The sequence below is a fragment of the Branchiostoma lanceolatum genome, chromosome 8 (assembly GCF_035083965.1).
Source record: "Branchiostoma lanceolatum isolate klBraLanc5 chromosome 8, klBraLanc5.hap2, whole genome shotgun sequence".
NCBI lineage: Eukaryota > Metazoa > Chordata > Leptocardii > Amphioxiformes > Branchiostomatidae > Branchiostoma > Branchiostoma lanceolatum.
In genome coordinates this window covers 16509527-16523138 of record NC_089729.1, presented here as the reverse complement: position 1 = coordinate 16523138, position 13612 = coordinate 16509527, and the positions used below count along the sequence as shown (strand labels likewise).

The following is a 13612-nucleotide window of genomic DNA, read 5'->3' as shown; positions in this document are numbered from 1 at the left end:
ACATGTATATACAGATGCAGATAGTTTACAACTCAGAAAGGGTGTTCCTAGGTACATGTATGTTGGTTGATGTTAACACTGTATTTTAGATGTGCGATAATGTACTTTTTCAGTGTACATGGTTAAAGAAATCATAAAAAGTGTCAAAATTTTCAAAATTAAAATCCCATGGGTTCTGGTATTTCAGATATTAGATTTTCAAACTCTACTCTAAAAGATTCTTAAAACAATTTTTAATGCAGGTCTTTCAGTTTATTATCTGGAAGTCATTAAAGGCTGTCTCTTTATTTTTCTTAAGGCCAAGAAAGGGAAAGTGTTGTCGTCTCTGGGCAGGAGAGAGTGAAGGTGGCACGACAGCGGGCCCGATCCAGGTCTCAGCAACAGATCGACCCAAGTAGCACGGCGGCGCAAAACTCTACGACGTTATCCGAATCCGCCATTGTTAAGACTGAACCGGTGGACCAGGGGGAACCTATGGACATTTCCAGTGGCGTCGACAACCATCTGGGAAATGGAGTACTCACGCTCCCCAAGGGAGCCTCTGCTCTTGCTGCTAACACTAGTGACAATTCTGGCAAACCGTCGGACGAACTAAGGACAGAGGTCGTGAGATTTTGTGACGAGAAGTTGCGGAGTAACATGGTGCTGAGCATGAGCGAGATGAAGAGATTGTTGTTGCTGCGGTTGTCGCAGTGTCCACCCGGCGACGTACTGGGGACGGGCGTGTCTGACAAGCTCCTGGAACAGTCCATGTTTGAAGCGGGGGCCATGCAGATACAGCTACCTGTGAGTCATTGCTTTGTTAGTAACTTAGAGACTGTTTTTCAGGATTTCTGCTGTAGAAAAATTAGTTGCTGTGTCACATTGCATGTTCTAAAATAATTCAATGTCACTTCTTAAATCAGAAAGTGCTCCCTCCGATGGTTATGTCAACTACATGTACATGTACATTTTGTACTTTCAATTGGCTTTCCATACTTTGTCAAACTCCTAAATACACTAAACTGAATACTACCAGATGTAGAAGCTTTCATCACTATCTGTTCTATTATATGTTCTATTGTGTTAGCTGTCATTACTATGTGTTCTATTATCTGTTACCTTTTTGGATATTCTAGTATGTTTGTTGTAAATGTAAGTTTTTAAATGCTTTAGTTTTATTGATATTGATTACATTCATCAGTTTTGAATTCCATGTGTATAAAGAAATGTAAAAACAGGCTGCAAAATACTTTTATGAAGTTGTGCGATAAACCATTCATTCATTCCTGCATGTTCCAATATTCGAAGCAAATATTTTCTATGTTGATGTTGGTGCTATATTTGAGAAAATATGATTTTTTTAATCACATTTTCCAACAGTGGCCACCGAATTCTGATGCTACTCCAGACCAACAGAAGGTTTTTGCTCTGGCGCATGTCGGAGACAAATATGACAAGGTATGATTTTTTTATTGATTTCTTGATACTGTAATATTGATTTCTGTTATCACTCAGTAAATGCACCATGCCTATAGCAAAGAACACCTTGGACTTTGGATCAAAGGTGAATATATCTAGCAATCATGACAATTGCAAACTCTTGTAGGATAAGCTATCAATTGCTGAATTTTTGCCATTATAATTGCATGTATTCCTATTAGCTATGAGAAGTGAAAAATAAGGGCAAAGTCCAACTGTGAACACAACCATGTATAGTCTTTTAAAGGATATAAAAATAACTGCTGATTTTCCTGATACAGATTCGAGAGACCATTTTAGAGATGTTTAATGAGTCCTTCAAGCTCCGGCGTAATGCTATCAACTCCAAAGTCCAAGAAGCTATCGGCCAGGAGGCCAACAAACACGACATAGAAAAAGTTCTCAGGGTGAGTATGGCAGCACCCCTTCCTGTTGGTTGCATTGTCTTTAAGTTATCCTAATCCTATTGTTTATTTACAGTTAGTTTTGTGTGCACTCTTGCTGCTGAAATGCTTTGTTTAGAGTAACTGTGTTTGTCCGCATACTTGGAAATGAATTTACAGTAATAGTAATATAATCTACGTAGAGACTGCATAGAAAGTTAACATTCTCACCCTATACATGGTGGAAGACTCCTACTCCTACACACGTTAATGCTTCGTTTTTGGCGACACCTTAGGAGCGGAGCCTGCTTTGTAATATTTGGTTCAGCTTGTTCAGTATATATGCTAGCTAACAAATATATTTTACAAACCAATACCTCATATATGATATGTCCTTAAACTCCCTACTCTAAATTCTCCCACTTTTAATCATTGTGTTTTCATTTTTTTCCAGGAGGTCTGCATGGTGAAAGGCACACAGTGGTATTTAAAGGGATCCCTTACCTCCTAGCACACAACAAAACGTCTAGATCACACTCAAGTCTCTGCCAAGACCTTATAAATTTTGTACATGAAAACAGCTTGAAAGGTGAACTTTGAAAGAAAAAAAGATAACAACTTGGCCAGTCTATAATGTTTCTTTGGAGATCTACTCCTTGTATCAATTGTTTGATGTTTTGTGTTAATGTGGTCAGGTGGTAAAGTTTATTCTATAAGAAGATTTGACAATGTCTGGACAAACATGTGGTCACAGATATATGTCTGTGCAGCCCACTTCCAATCATGAAACAAAGTTTTCATTGAACACAGGTGAACAGTAGTTCAGAAAATCAGTATCATTTGATTTCAGTAAAGATTAATGTTCTATACATTTCTGTTTTATTCTTCCTGAGATTGACACTACAACAGACATCAGGACGCAGAATGCTGTTGGATATACACTGCCTTTGTTATTTTATGAAACTCAATGCCTTACAGCGTTCAAAAATAAGATCATTGGTATCAGCTGTCGATGGATACCATCTTTTCAACAGACAATTCATTGTATTTACATTCCTTTTGTTCATTTTGCGGATTTGATGTCACCTTAACCCTTAGCATCTGAGATATCTAACAATCAGTACCAAGTGAGAGGTGCGTATCTGCTGTTATCATGCCAAAGGTTAACATTATTTGTATATCCATTAAGAATAAAGAACTGGCCAGATGTAATTTTTGTATTTGTCTTATTAAGGTGTGTTGGTTTTACCTAGCAGATGTTCAACAGTCTCACAGTATGAAGTACAGAAGACAGTCAAACCTGGTCATACAGAATAGTCTTGAAATTTAAAGTATAAAAAAAGGCAATATAGCCTTTGTTGTACTTTGATGCATTACTTGTATAAAATTTGGAAGTTTGTATTTAGGTATAGCATTACAAATTGAAGTTCTCAAGAGAAGCAGTAAGGTTGGTAATTATGTTTTTCTGACACTACTTTTTTATGTTGTGCACCCAAAATTCTTTCTGTGCACCTAGAGTTTTAGGTTAGGTGCACCAGTGCACCTACTCCCAAAAATTAACTTCGAGCCCTGGTTTATAGTCAAATTTATTGCATCCTTTTCAGAGAAACAGTACAATGAACAGTATGCAGTGGTACTGAATCAAGGCACAAAGTTGAAACCTGTGAATCATACAGTTCTTTTAATCAATGTACTGTTGTCACATTGCTCTGAAACATTCTAACATTGCAATGGTTATGAGCTTTTGGAATGCATCTTTGTCAACTTATTGAAATAATCAATGAAAATGGCATGTTGAGTTGACCTTAGGTGTCTCTAAGGAGCAGTGAACTTGCCCTCCTTAAACAGCTGCTGCCACACAGCACCATTTGGGTACTGATAACCACTGATGGATTCTGGCTTCATCTCGGTGGAGTAGCCCGCAGCTTTAGGTAGGACATAGCTGGCGTTCTTGATAACAATAGCCTCCTTGAAGTTCTCATGGAGGTGGTCGGCGAACTCGCACACGCGATTGTCGAGGGAGGCGGAAACCGAGACGTAGTCAAAGACTGCGAGGTGCTGCACCATCTGGCAGAGACCCACCCCTCCGGCGTGAGGGCAAACGGGAATGCCGAACTTCGCTGCCATCAGGATGACGGACACCACTTCGTTCACGCCCCCCATCCGACAGCTGTCGATCTGACAGAACTGCAGCCCGCCCGCCTGTAACATCTGCTTGAAGATGACGCGATTCTGACACTGCTCGCCCGTGGCCACGCCGATCCCCAGTGGGTTGAGCGCTTTCGCGATGGTTGCGTGGCCAAGGGCGTCGTCAGGAGAGGTGGGCTCCTCGATCCACAGTGGTTTGAACTCAGCGAGACGTTTCATGTGGTCTATGCTCTCCTGGACGTCCCAGCGTTGGTTGGCGTCCACCATCATGGTGTTGTCCCAGCCGATCTCCTCACGGATGAGCCCACAGCGACGCACGTCATCAGCAAGGTCGGCGCCTACCTTAACCTGTAAAAGTAAACAGTGAAGGTTAAACTGATGTGGACAGGAAGGGAACCAACTTATTAGTATCAACAACTTCCCCAGAACCTTCTTTAGCCCACTATTTAGTACTGTCCAAGCATAGGAGTGGGTCCAGCTAGTTCTTGATGTATTTTAGGCATTTTTGTCAGGCTCTCTGTTTTGTCCCGTTTTCTTTATGTTGCCAACCAGACATATTAAAGAAAACGGGACTAAATAGAAAGCCAGACAAAAACGCCTTAAAAAACAGTTCAAAAACCACCCTAATCCACTCCTCTACTTGGAGAGTACTATTTAGCAATCAGTATTGTGTATATTGTCATATGTTTAACCATGATGTTCCGGTTGAATGTCAGAAGAGACCATTTTAAATTGCACATATTCAAGCTACACAGTAAACTACAGGAATCCTACCTTAAAGCGGGTCCATCCCTGTGCCAGTCCTTCCCGACACCTCTTGCGGATCTCATCCTCGCTGTAGCCCAGCCAGCCAGCCGACGTGATGTAGGCCGGGTACCCCTTCTCCAACATCTCCTTCTCCCTGTCCGCTTTACCTTCCTTCAGATGGACAAAACATGCATGACATTTTGAACTATTTTATACAAATGTGCACGAGATTTACCCTCTACCAGGCCCTACGGGTCGCCTATTGTCTCTCTCTCCTTAGCCGACCCCCTTAGCATACTATTCACTCTATTTGGCCCATTTCTACATTTTAGAGATGGTATCTACTAAGACCTTACCTGCTTTTTCTTCAGCATTTCAACTGCTTCTTCCTTGGTAAGGACGTCACTGATGTAACGGAAGTCAATGCAGGAGACGAGCTTCTCCGGATCCATGTCGACTAGGAGTTTCCACAAAGGCTTGCCTTCTCTCTTAGCCCACAGGTCCCACAGCGCGTTGACTATGGCCGCCGTGGCCAGATGGATCACCCCCTTCTCGGGCCCGATCCATCGCATCTGACTCTCGCTCGTCAGGGCGCGCCAGAAGCTGGAGAAGTCGTCGTAGATATCCTCCAACTTCTTCCCGACGAGAAGAAACGAGAGAGACTGTATAGCGACCACCACTACCTCCGTGCCCCGCCCACACGTGAAGGTGAGCCCGTGGCCCTCCAGACCGTCCCCGGCATCCGTGGTGATGACCACGTACCCGCAGGAGTAGTCCGGGTCTGTGTGCATGGCGTCCGAGCCGTGGGCTTCCAGGGAGGTCGGGAAGCGAAGGTCATACGCCTTCAGACCTGTTATGGTAGGCATGGTCAAGATTACGGAAGGTTGGATCCCAGACGAGAAAGGCAAAGAGCTACTCTCAAAGAGGCACACACGGTAAAAGAAAGGGGGAGGGGCAGTTGTTCACACTGTCGTCAAAGGGGAAAGTCCGTTCGGTACGCCTCTCAAACGTCAATAGTTCGCGGTGCTGCAAAGGTCAGTTGTGATCTGTTGGCCCCCTTTGTCGATGCGTCTCAAACAAACTGTTCAGGTGGACTTTCCACTTTGCCGCACACGTTTGTTGCAGACGACACTTCCGGGTTTAGCTGAAGGTTAGAGGTCAACGCACTGGCTTATGGGACAGATCTCTGTGCAGCACCTTTAGACCGCTGCAAAACGTAACACAAATTAAGGTATTCATGAGTTACAGAATAAAAAATTGCATTTTTATGTTAGTGTCATTAGTAAAAAAAATGTCAATTTGTGTTTAAACTTAAAAATTTAGGATCTTACCAGGGATATGATATTTGTAATGAATTTGTTGACAATATTTCAGTTGCGTTGTGCTGTTACGAAAGACCCATGTGGGTGAGTGACCTCCAGAGATTGGAAGATGCACGCGGTAGTCCGGTATTCACGGTTTTCCTGCCAAATTGTCCACTTAGGACGTTCCTTCTCAAGGTAAGAAAGTCACGTTCTTGCGAAGTGGCTGTGCAAAACGAACTGTTGTCGCTTGGATATAGTGCAAAACCACGCCATTGTAAAGTTTTGCCACCCCCCTCCCACACAAATAATTTTATAACATAAATTTTGATAAACCACACAGCTTTTATAGACCTTGACGACGAGACAGTGCCACTAACATAATTGGCAACATGTATATGAAGGATGCCGTAACCTTATGATAGCGTTTATCATTAATTTGCGACATATTTACCATTTCAACTTGCGAATTGTTTGGGGTGGAGGGCACTTCTACTATTAAAAATACCATATATGTATTAAACAGCGTCTTATGTAATTTCATACTATGAGTTTTTAAAGGTGAATAAAACTGCAACCATGGTCACAGAAAAAGCCAGTGTCAACTGCCCTTCTCTTCTACTCCTGTGTATGATAGAATGGCAAGTAGGTGCTCCATTTAATTTTGATACTACTGAGGCAGAGCACCCACAAAAACATTCATTTTAAGGGTCTCATGATTTTCACCCTCATTAAATCAGGACCCCTATCGCTCCACGTTGGCTCTCGCGAAGGGGTCCTGATCTTCAGCGCCGGTAGACATGGCGACGTCACCACCAATACAGCTTCAGCCAGTCAGAGGATTTGCTTCTCCTCATCTGGCGCAAAAGCGCAAAGAACACTGAAAAGCTATCAACCAATCAGGTTACGTCTCACATCGTTACTTAAGGTTCAGAACAAATTAACCGCCAAATAAGGATAGCTCATTAATTATTCATGAGCAACTGTCAGTAACGGCGCCAGAACCATGTCTACTGGCGCTGAAGATCAGGGCCCCTTCGCGAGAGCCAACGTGGAGCGATAGGGGTCCTGATTTAATGAGGGATATAATTTCATAAAACAACTAAATATCAATTTTTGTCCTCAGATCTTCCATCCATAGATGTACCATCAGACCACAGCAGCAGCAGCAGCAGAGGAGATTACTGCACGTGACCAGGACGGCGTGCACGTCAACAACAGAGCCACTCGCACCACCCTTAGCTGACGGAGAAACAAGGGAAATCCCGCCCAAAATCCAGAAAATAGTAGACGATATTGCGACCCTCACTCTCTTGGAAGTGTCTGAGCTTAATGGCTTGCTTAAAGTGAGTACCAAACTTATTTGGATGAAATTTCCGTCTTTTCTTGCTCTCATTGTATGACTTACAAGATGATTGTATTTATAGTCTACTTCATTCTTTTGATTTTAATGTTCTATCTGAAGTAGCCTAGGTACCATCCTCCGTAGTAACCACTAGCTCAATCATTGCATGCTTAAGATTGAACTATCAATTACTACGGAGGATGGCACCCAGGCTATATCTGAAGATCATCCCTAATTGATCATGAAGCTAGGAACTCATTTTCACCTGACTAATGTGAGGAAAGTTGTATAAAGTGCCTTTCCCAAGGGCACAATATTGGGGCCAGATGGTAGGTTCTTGGCCAAATGCTCTATCTGACCGTAATGCCTCACAATGCCGTAAGTCACCATGGCCATTGATCTAATCATCCAAGCAGTACTGTAAAAGAAGGAATGATCATGTCTACGCAATGTGACAGATTAGATGTCAGGAATGTTGTTTGAAGAGTTTCTGAAGTCTGAATTTCTTCTTATGTTTCAGAAAACATTCAACATTGCAGACACACCCATGATGCCTATGGGAGGTTTTGCAGCAGCCCCTCCTAAGGTGAGCTTATGAATGATCGGTTACCAGATTTTAGGTTTTATGTCAGCTAAAAGCTAATATGGCTAAGTAGTCACAGTTGTACTCTTTGTAGTCTGTATAACGCAAACTCCAGCTGTCCGGGGGTTTATGTCCCCTCTCCGCTCCTAGGCGGCTGGCGGTTACGGGCGGCTGACTAGAAGCGCAATTAAAATCATGCTATACTCTTTGTAATTTCATGTAATTCTACATTTGTAATTTTAGATTCTTGGCATGTTGCTGCTGTGTCCTTTTCATTGAGGAAGATGCACTATTTTGTTGTGTATTATTTTTGGAGTGTATGAAGTGGCAATATCACTTGATTCTTTTCCATCAATAAAGGAGGAGGAAGAAGAGGCAGTTGTGGAAGTCAAGGAGGAACAAACAGAGTTCACTGTCAAACTGATGAAGTTTGATGATGCCACCAAAGTCAAACTTATCAAGGAAATCAAGACGCACAAGGAGGGCATGAATCTTGTGCAGGTAAGGGCATTAATAGTCCCAGACTGGTCAGGTCATCTCCACTTGTCTACATTGTATGTACCCATGGAGGAGGGGTTCAGGTACCCTGAGTGGAACGCCCTGCCTGGCGCGGTTGTTACGGCTCCCACCGTTGAGTCAAACCGCGCCAGGCTGGAGGCCTGCCCCCCACTTTGCCCCTCGCGGGGTTATCTGTTGAAGTTGAAGGTACAGTGTGGGATTTTGACAGGCATCATGGGATTAGTGTCCTGTTTTTAATTTGAATTTGAGCAGGGACTGTAAATTCATGTACTTTCTCTGTGGTTTTATTTCGTTTTAGAAGGGAAAAGGAGGTTTTTGCAGTCTTTTCAATTTGCGTCAGAAACAATTCTGTAGTAGTAGTACAGTGGTAATACGATAGAAACAACATATTTGCCGTGTCATAATTTTAAGTTGGCAAGATCACCATAAAAAAATGTGAGAAAAAAAAGCAACAGGAAACATTTCAAGATTTACTATATCTTACAAGAAGCATTCAGCATCTTTAGGCCTGGGAGTCAAATTTTGCCTTACCACAAGAACTAAATTTGGCACCACTATCCGATTCTCAAATGTTCCTTTTCTTTCCAGGCCAAGAAGTTTGTCGAGGCGACGACTACAGGACCTCAGGTAGTGAAGGAAGGCATCACCAAGGAGGAAGCAGAGACTATAAAGGCAGCCCTGGAGCCTCTCGGGGCAGTTGTACAGATTGATTAGTAAAAGGAACACTGGAGAATAGAGTACAGTACAGGCAATACAGACACACAAAATCAGTATGTGGTGTGACACTTGTTTCAGATCACTACAAAGAAGACAAGAAGAGGCAGAAGAAAATCTGTGATTGGTATATGCAACTTATTTACTGATTAATGTACTTCCTGTCTTGCTAATTACTAATCTTTACAACATTTCCATTGTTTGTTTGTTTTAAAGAGAAGTATAAAGCCCCCAAAGAAATCAAGGACAGGCACAGTGTCTTGTTTTCCTTGGATGTTGTTCTGTATCATATTAAGCCTCTACTGCCTGTAGTGTGATGTAAGATAGAGATAGGATGTACCGACAGTGCGCTGTCTGTCAGAGACAGGAGTTTCATGAGGTACAATATAGACAGTTTTCATATTATTAAACCATGTCTTTAAGATGAATTTGTTGTTCATGTTGTTGCTAGCAAATAACAATAGTTTTTTAAATGCTCAACACAAAGAAGATAACACACAGGTCCTCTTTTATTATTATTATTTATTATTTAAACTTGTTCATAACAAGTACAGACGAGGCTATCACAAAGATATTTCAGACTAGTACAGCACTGGGTTAGTATTACATATGGTGACAAAAGTAACCATGATATGAGAGGCAATGTATAGCAGTGTCTCAATTTACACCGTAAATTAAACTTAAATAGGGAATGAATAAGACATTCAAATGCACTACAAGAGTTTAATTCAGATGAATATGAATAATATCAACATTTATTAAAAGGTTGGTACAGCTTTAACTAAATTTATATCAAATGCCATGCCTAAGGGGAGGGATCACCAGATGGGACCTGCGCACAAGGTGCAATTCGCATACCCTCAAATTTTTCTCTTATTATTTTTGAGAATAGTCTCTTTGAGCCAGTGAATTTCAGCACAGCACTGTCGTGTTCCGTATTTAGCCAAACACGCAGCTCCTCTGCAAACCTGGACTTCACTCTGTATCTTAAGACAGCTGTTGTACCAGGGAACATCTCTCGACATCAGCTTCCATGGCGGACAGCTTTGGCGACACTCCTGCCTATGTGTACAAAATTTCTCGGGTGTTTCGTGCATTTTCCTATTGCCTTCATACTCTCAGACAGGCCCCTTGCAAAATGGCGAGCTCCATCTGTTAGTATGTGGCTGACCAGGACCTTGTTTGCAAGGAGCCTCTTTCCGATCACTGCCGGCATCTTCATTCCGTCACTTCATACTAGAAACTATGAGCGACCAAAATTATGCATGACTGGTCGTTAAAAGGACTTCAAAGATAACGAATCGTTTTGTTTGTTGTATGTTTTGTCTTTTAAACCATACCTGTATGTCCTGCATCATATCTTCTATGTGTGGTCTAGTGGAAAGGGGGCTTCAGGCAGACAACAGGAAAGTTGTTTCCATCAGTGTTCAACTTCAAGCAAGGCAGTTAGTCTCTGCTGTCCTTTGAGTGCCCTGTCATACAGTAAAGCCCAACAAATGTCAGACAACTTCTAACTTTTTTACATTTTGTGTGTTTTGCTACATCTTTTGAACGATATTTTTGCATCTTGCATTATATTCTGGTTACAAACCGAAGGTCACTCAAATCCAATTTTAGTCGACCGCTCAACAGTCACTCTGCAATCATCATCCAGTGGAAAGGATCAGCCCTAAGATAGCCACTCCCAGAGCTGAAGGCTGTGGTCGTAGAAGGAACAGGAGGCAAGCAGAGGTTTTCCTGGTGTTGCACTTGATGCCGACATCTGTGCAGAGCTCATGGTCTGTTTGCACCAGTCCACTCCATATGCTAAAGACTGATGCTCCATGTATGATGCCACTACAGTTGGATTGCCATCTGGTTTGCAAAGGACAAAGATACTCGTTAACATATCTTGGAAGTATGCAGGAACCAATATTGTTGTCAAGCAAATCAGTAGCACAATCAAACAACAAAAAGTTACTTCATATTCTCCAAGTAGATGTACAAAGGCAAAATGGTAACATTTCTCAAGCTTGAGAAACACGATTTTACCTTTCTACATCTGCTTGGAGATCACTTTTATTCATCATCATCATTTTGGGTGGCTGTTTCCAAAATTAAGTCTTAGGAATTATCTTGGATGAAAATTGTTGAGTGCTTGTCTCCAAACAGATATTGGAACCTAAGACAGTAGCATTTCCTGTCCATTTTTTTTAAACAACTCATGATGAGTTAATCTTTGCGTTTCCTTAAATGGAGGGAAAGTTTCTTTTAACCAGTACAGCAAAACAGTCTGCAAAATACCAAACCACTCACCTGTAAGCTTACTGACATCTAGTATATGGAAGCCATTGTGCATACATGCTGCCAGGAGTAAGTCCTTGTTTAAATGGTGCCATTTTAGCCTCCAAACACCCCCTCCAACATGTACATCTGCAACTGCTCTCCTCATATTCCTGGTGTCCCAAAGTAGCACATGTTCATCATAACTCCCAGTCGCTAGGCGGTGCTCCTGGTGACAGTTGCTATGGATACTGACCACACCCATGTCGTGGGCCTTACTCACAAAGGTTGGGTGGGTACAGGGTGTTCTTGTGTCCCAACCTTTAAGCTTGCAGTCATCACCCCCTGAGTAGACAGTGGTTGGTTCCCAGTAGTTGAAGGCACATATCCAGGCTTCAAAGTCGTGTGCCTTCCATTGAGAGATGATGTTAGTGCCTGTGGCAGTGTGTGAGACCTGACACAGGGTAAGCTGGCCCTGAGAGTCACTGGTGATGACTGCTGGCTCACTGCTGATGTGAGGGGAATGAATATTTGTTACCTTTCAAAATCGGCATACATACAATGTCATGCATTATTTGATATGTTTTATTTCATAAACTGACATCATTATCATTACTATGAATGTCCAAACAACTAGTTCTAGTACAATCTTGTATCAGCACTATCTCAATACAGAAAAACTCAGGTCAGAATTAGATGACTGTCCTAATAATAAACACAAGGGAAATAGGTCCATGCTTAATATTTGATGTGATGCATAGGTAGAGAATACATGTAACCAGGTAGGGGGTTATTTTCAACTTTTCCTGGCCGAAGTACATATCTTATTCCTTATGAAAGCCCTAAAAGTCTTGAAACTTTTGCATCCTGCAATATGAAAATCAATGTTTCTACCCACCTTTGCTGCCTGCCAGTGGACCAATCTAAAGACAACACCAGCCCTTCCTCAACAATCTGTACCTTACACTGTTGTGTCAGGCTTCTAGATCTGCCGGCATCATCATTTTCACTATCTTGTCTGCCTTGTAGAGTCCAAACACTGAGACTCCCCTTGGCATCAGCAATGCCAAGACCTGGATACTCGTTCAAGGAGTTGTGGCACCATTTCATGTCTAAGATGGCTGGAAGGTCAGTCCTTTGGAACTCACTAAGATGAACGGCATCCTCAGTAAGAAGGTGGTAGCACAGGAGTCGACCAAGGCGAGTCTGGGGTACAGCTGTCGTTCCAGATTCATCCTTAAGGGAAGGAAAAAGGTGTGTCAAAATCCAATCTATTTCCTGCGCCAGAGGACTGACAAAGCTTCAGAGGAATGACAATTGAGGCTAGTGGACTTTCATTTTTCAATGGAAGGTGTGCATGAACTCATGATCCCTTATCTTTAACTATAAGACATTGTTGGGTTGGTGGAAAGTGGGGTCCAGTCCAGATGGCGGAAAAAGCTGCAACAGCTGGTCACCACTTTTTTTCACCCCTAACCTTAAACTGGACAGCTTTTTCCACCATCCATAATGGTCTGCTCTTTCCAAAAACCCATCCACACTTGCCTATAACTTGTTTCATTAATGAAAATATTCTATAAATGATGGCAATAATGATGATATAGAGACCTAGATGACACACACAAGTGCACATTGATATGATTGACACATACAGGGGTATCAGAGGGTGGTTGTGACTCCTGTTGTGCCAGTTGGTATGTCCCACACACCATCACATCCTGGTACCCAGAGATGGGGCACCACTCCACAGAGTCTGCACTGTACTCAGTATCCAGCACCTGCAGCTGGCGTGTGCTGGACGACATTGTGGTACCCACTGGTAGGCAACAACTGCAAGGAAGTTGAAAAGTATTAGATACATAAAGTAAACCTCAATTCCAAAGCAAATCTGTTTAAACTGTCATCAAGCTAATGTTTTAAAGTATTATAAACTCTCTCTTCTAATCTGACATATTCAGCTGTAAACTTGGCACCAACAGCTAATGTTAGGTAGAGACTTGATGTTCCACATGTTCAACATGTTCACACACCTGGTCACAGCTGATGACACCACTCCTTCCCCGTCTTCCACGTGTCTGCGGGTCACTGACCTCGGTTGAACCCGTCGTCTGACTTCGAGGGCGATAGACAAACATTTTCGTGCAACGCT

At 42.4% G+C, this 13612-nt stretch overlaps 4 protein-coding genes across 6 annotated transcripts in view; 2 read left to right on the top strand and 2 right to left on the bottom strand.

The window, feature by feature from the left end:
* Positions 1–3056, top strand: part of LOC136439800 (DNA-directed RNA polymerase III subunit RPC5-like) — a 28858-nt gene extending 25802 nt beyond the window's left edge. For both annotated transcript variants that reach the window (XM_066435395.1, XM_066435394.1), the window contains exons 18-21: positions 299–786; positions 1363–1440; positions 1743–1868; positions 2299–3056. In XM_066435395.1, coding sequence (XP_066291492.1) covers positions 299–786; positions 1363–1440; positions 1743–1868; positions 2299–2355 — 749 coding nt within the window. In that variant the 3' untranslated portion in view covers positions 2356–3056. The remainder of the gene's footprint in view (positions 1–298; positions 787–1362; positions 1441–1742; positions 1869–2298) is intronic.
* Positions 3057–3508: 452 nt separating this feature from the next.
* Positions 3509–5900, bottom strand: LOC136439820 (mitochondrial enolase superfamily member 1-like). Its single transcript, XM_066435434.1, has 3 exons — positions 5096–5900; positions 4767–4910; positions 3509–4340 (listed from the first exon to the last, which is right to left on the bottom strand). Exons 1-3 carry the CDS (start codon positions 5603–5605, stop codon positions 3660–3662), a joined length of 1335 nt encoding a protein of 444 aa, XP_066291531.1. The 5' UTR covers positions 5606–5900; the 3' UTR covers positions 3509–3659.
* A 224-nt stretch (positions 5901–6124) lies between these two features.
* Positions 6125–9629, top strand: LOC136439823 (large ribosomal subunit protein bL12-like). Its single transcript, XM_066435438.1, has 5 exons — positions 6125–6238; positions 7167–7386; positions 7906–7971; positions 8329–8469; positions 9076–9629. Exons 1-5 carry the CDS (start codon positions 6171–6173, stop codon positions 9199–9201), a joined length of 621 nt encoding a protein of 206 aa, XP_066291535.1. The 5' UTR covers positions 6125–6170; the 3' UTR covers positions 9202–9629.
* Positions 9326–13563, bottom strand: LOC136439821 (diphthine methyltransferase-like). 2 transcript variants are annotated; one of them, XM_066435435.1, is made up of 5 exons: positions 13494–13563; positions 13116–13293; positions 12362–12699; positions 11497–11972; positions 9326–11055 (listed from the first exon to the last, which is right to left on the bottom strand). In XM_066435435.1, exons 2-5 carry the CDS (start codon positions 13266–13268, stop codon positions 10871–10873), a joined length of 1152 nt encoding a protein of 383 aa, XP_066291532.1. In that variant the 5' UTR covers positions 13269–13293; positions 13494–13563; the 3' UTR covers positions 9326–10870. The 2 variants fall into 2 exon arrangements, with proteins under 2 accessions (XP_066291532.1, XP_066291533.1); XM_066435436.1 differs by having other exon boundaries at positions 11497–11969.
* Between the last annotated feature and the right edge of the window lie 49 nt (positions 13564–13612).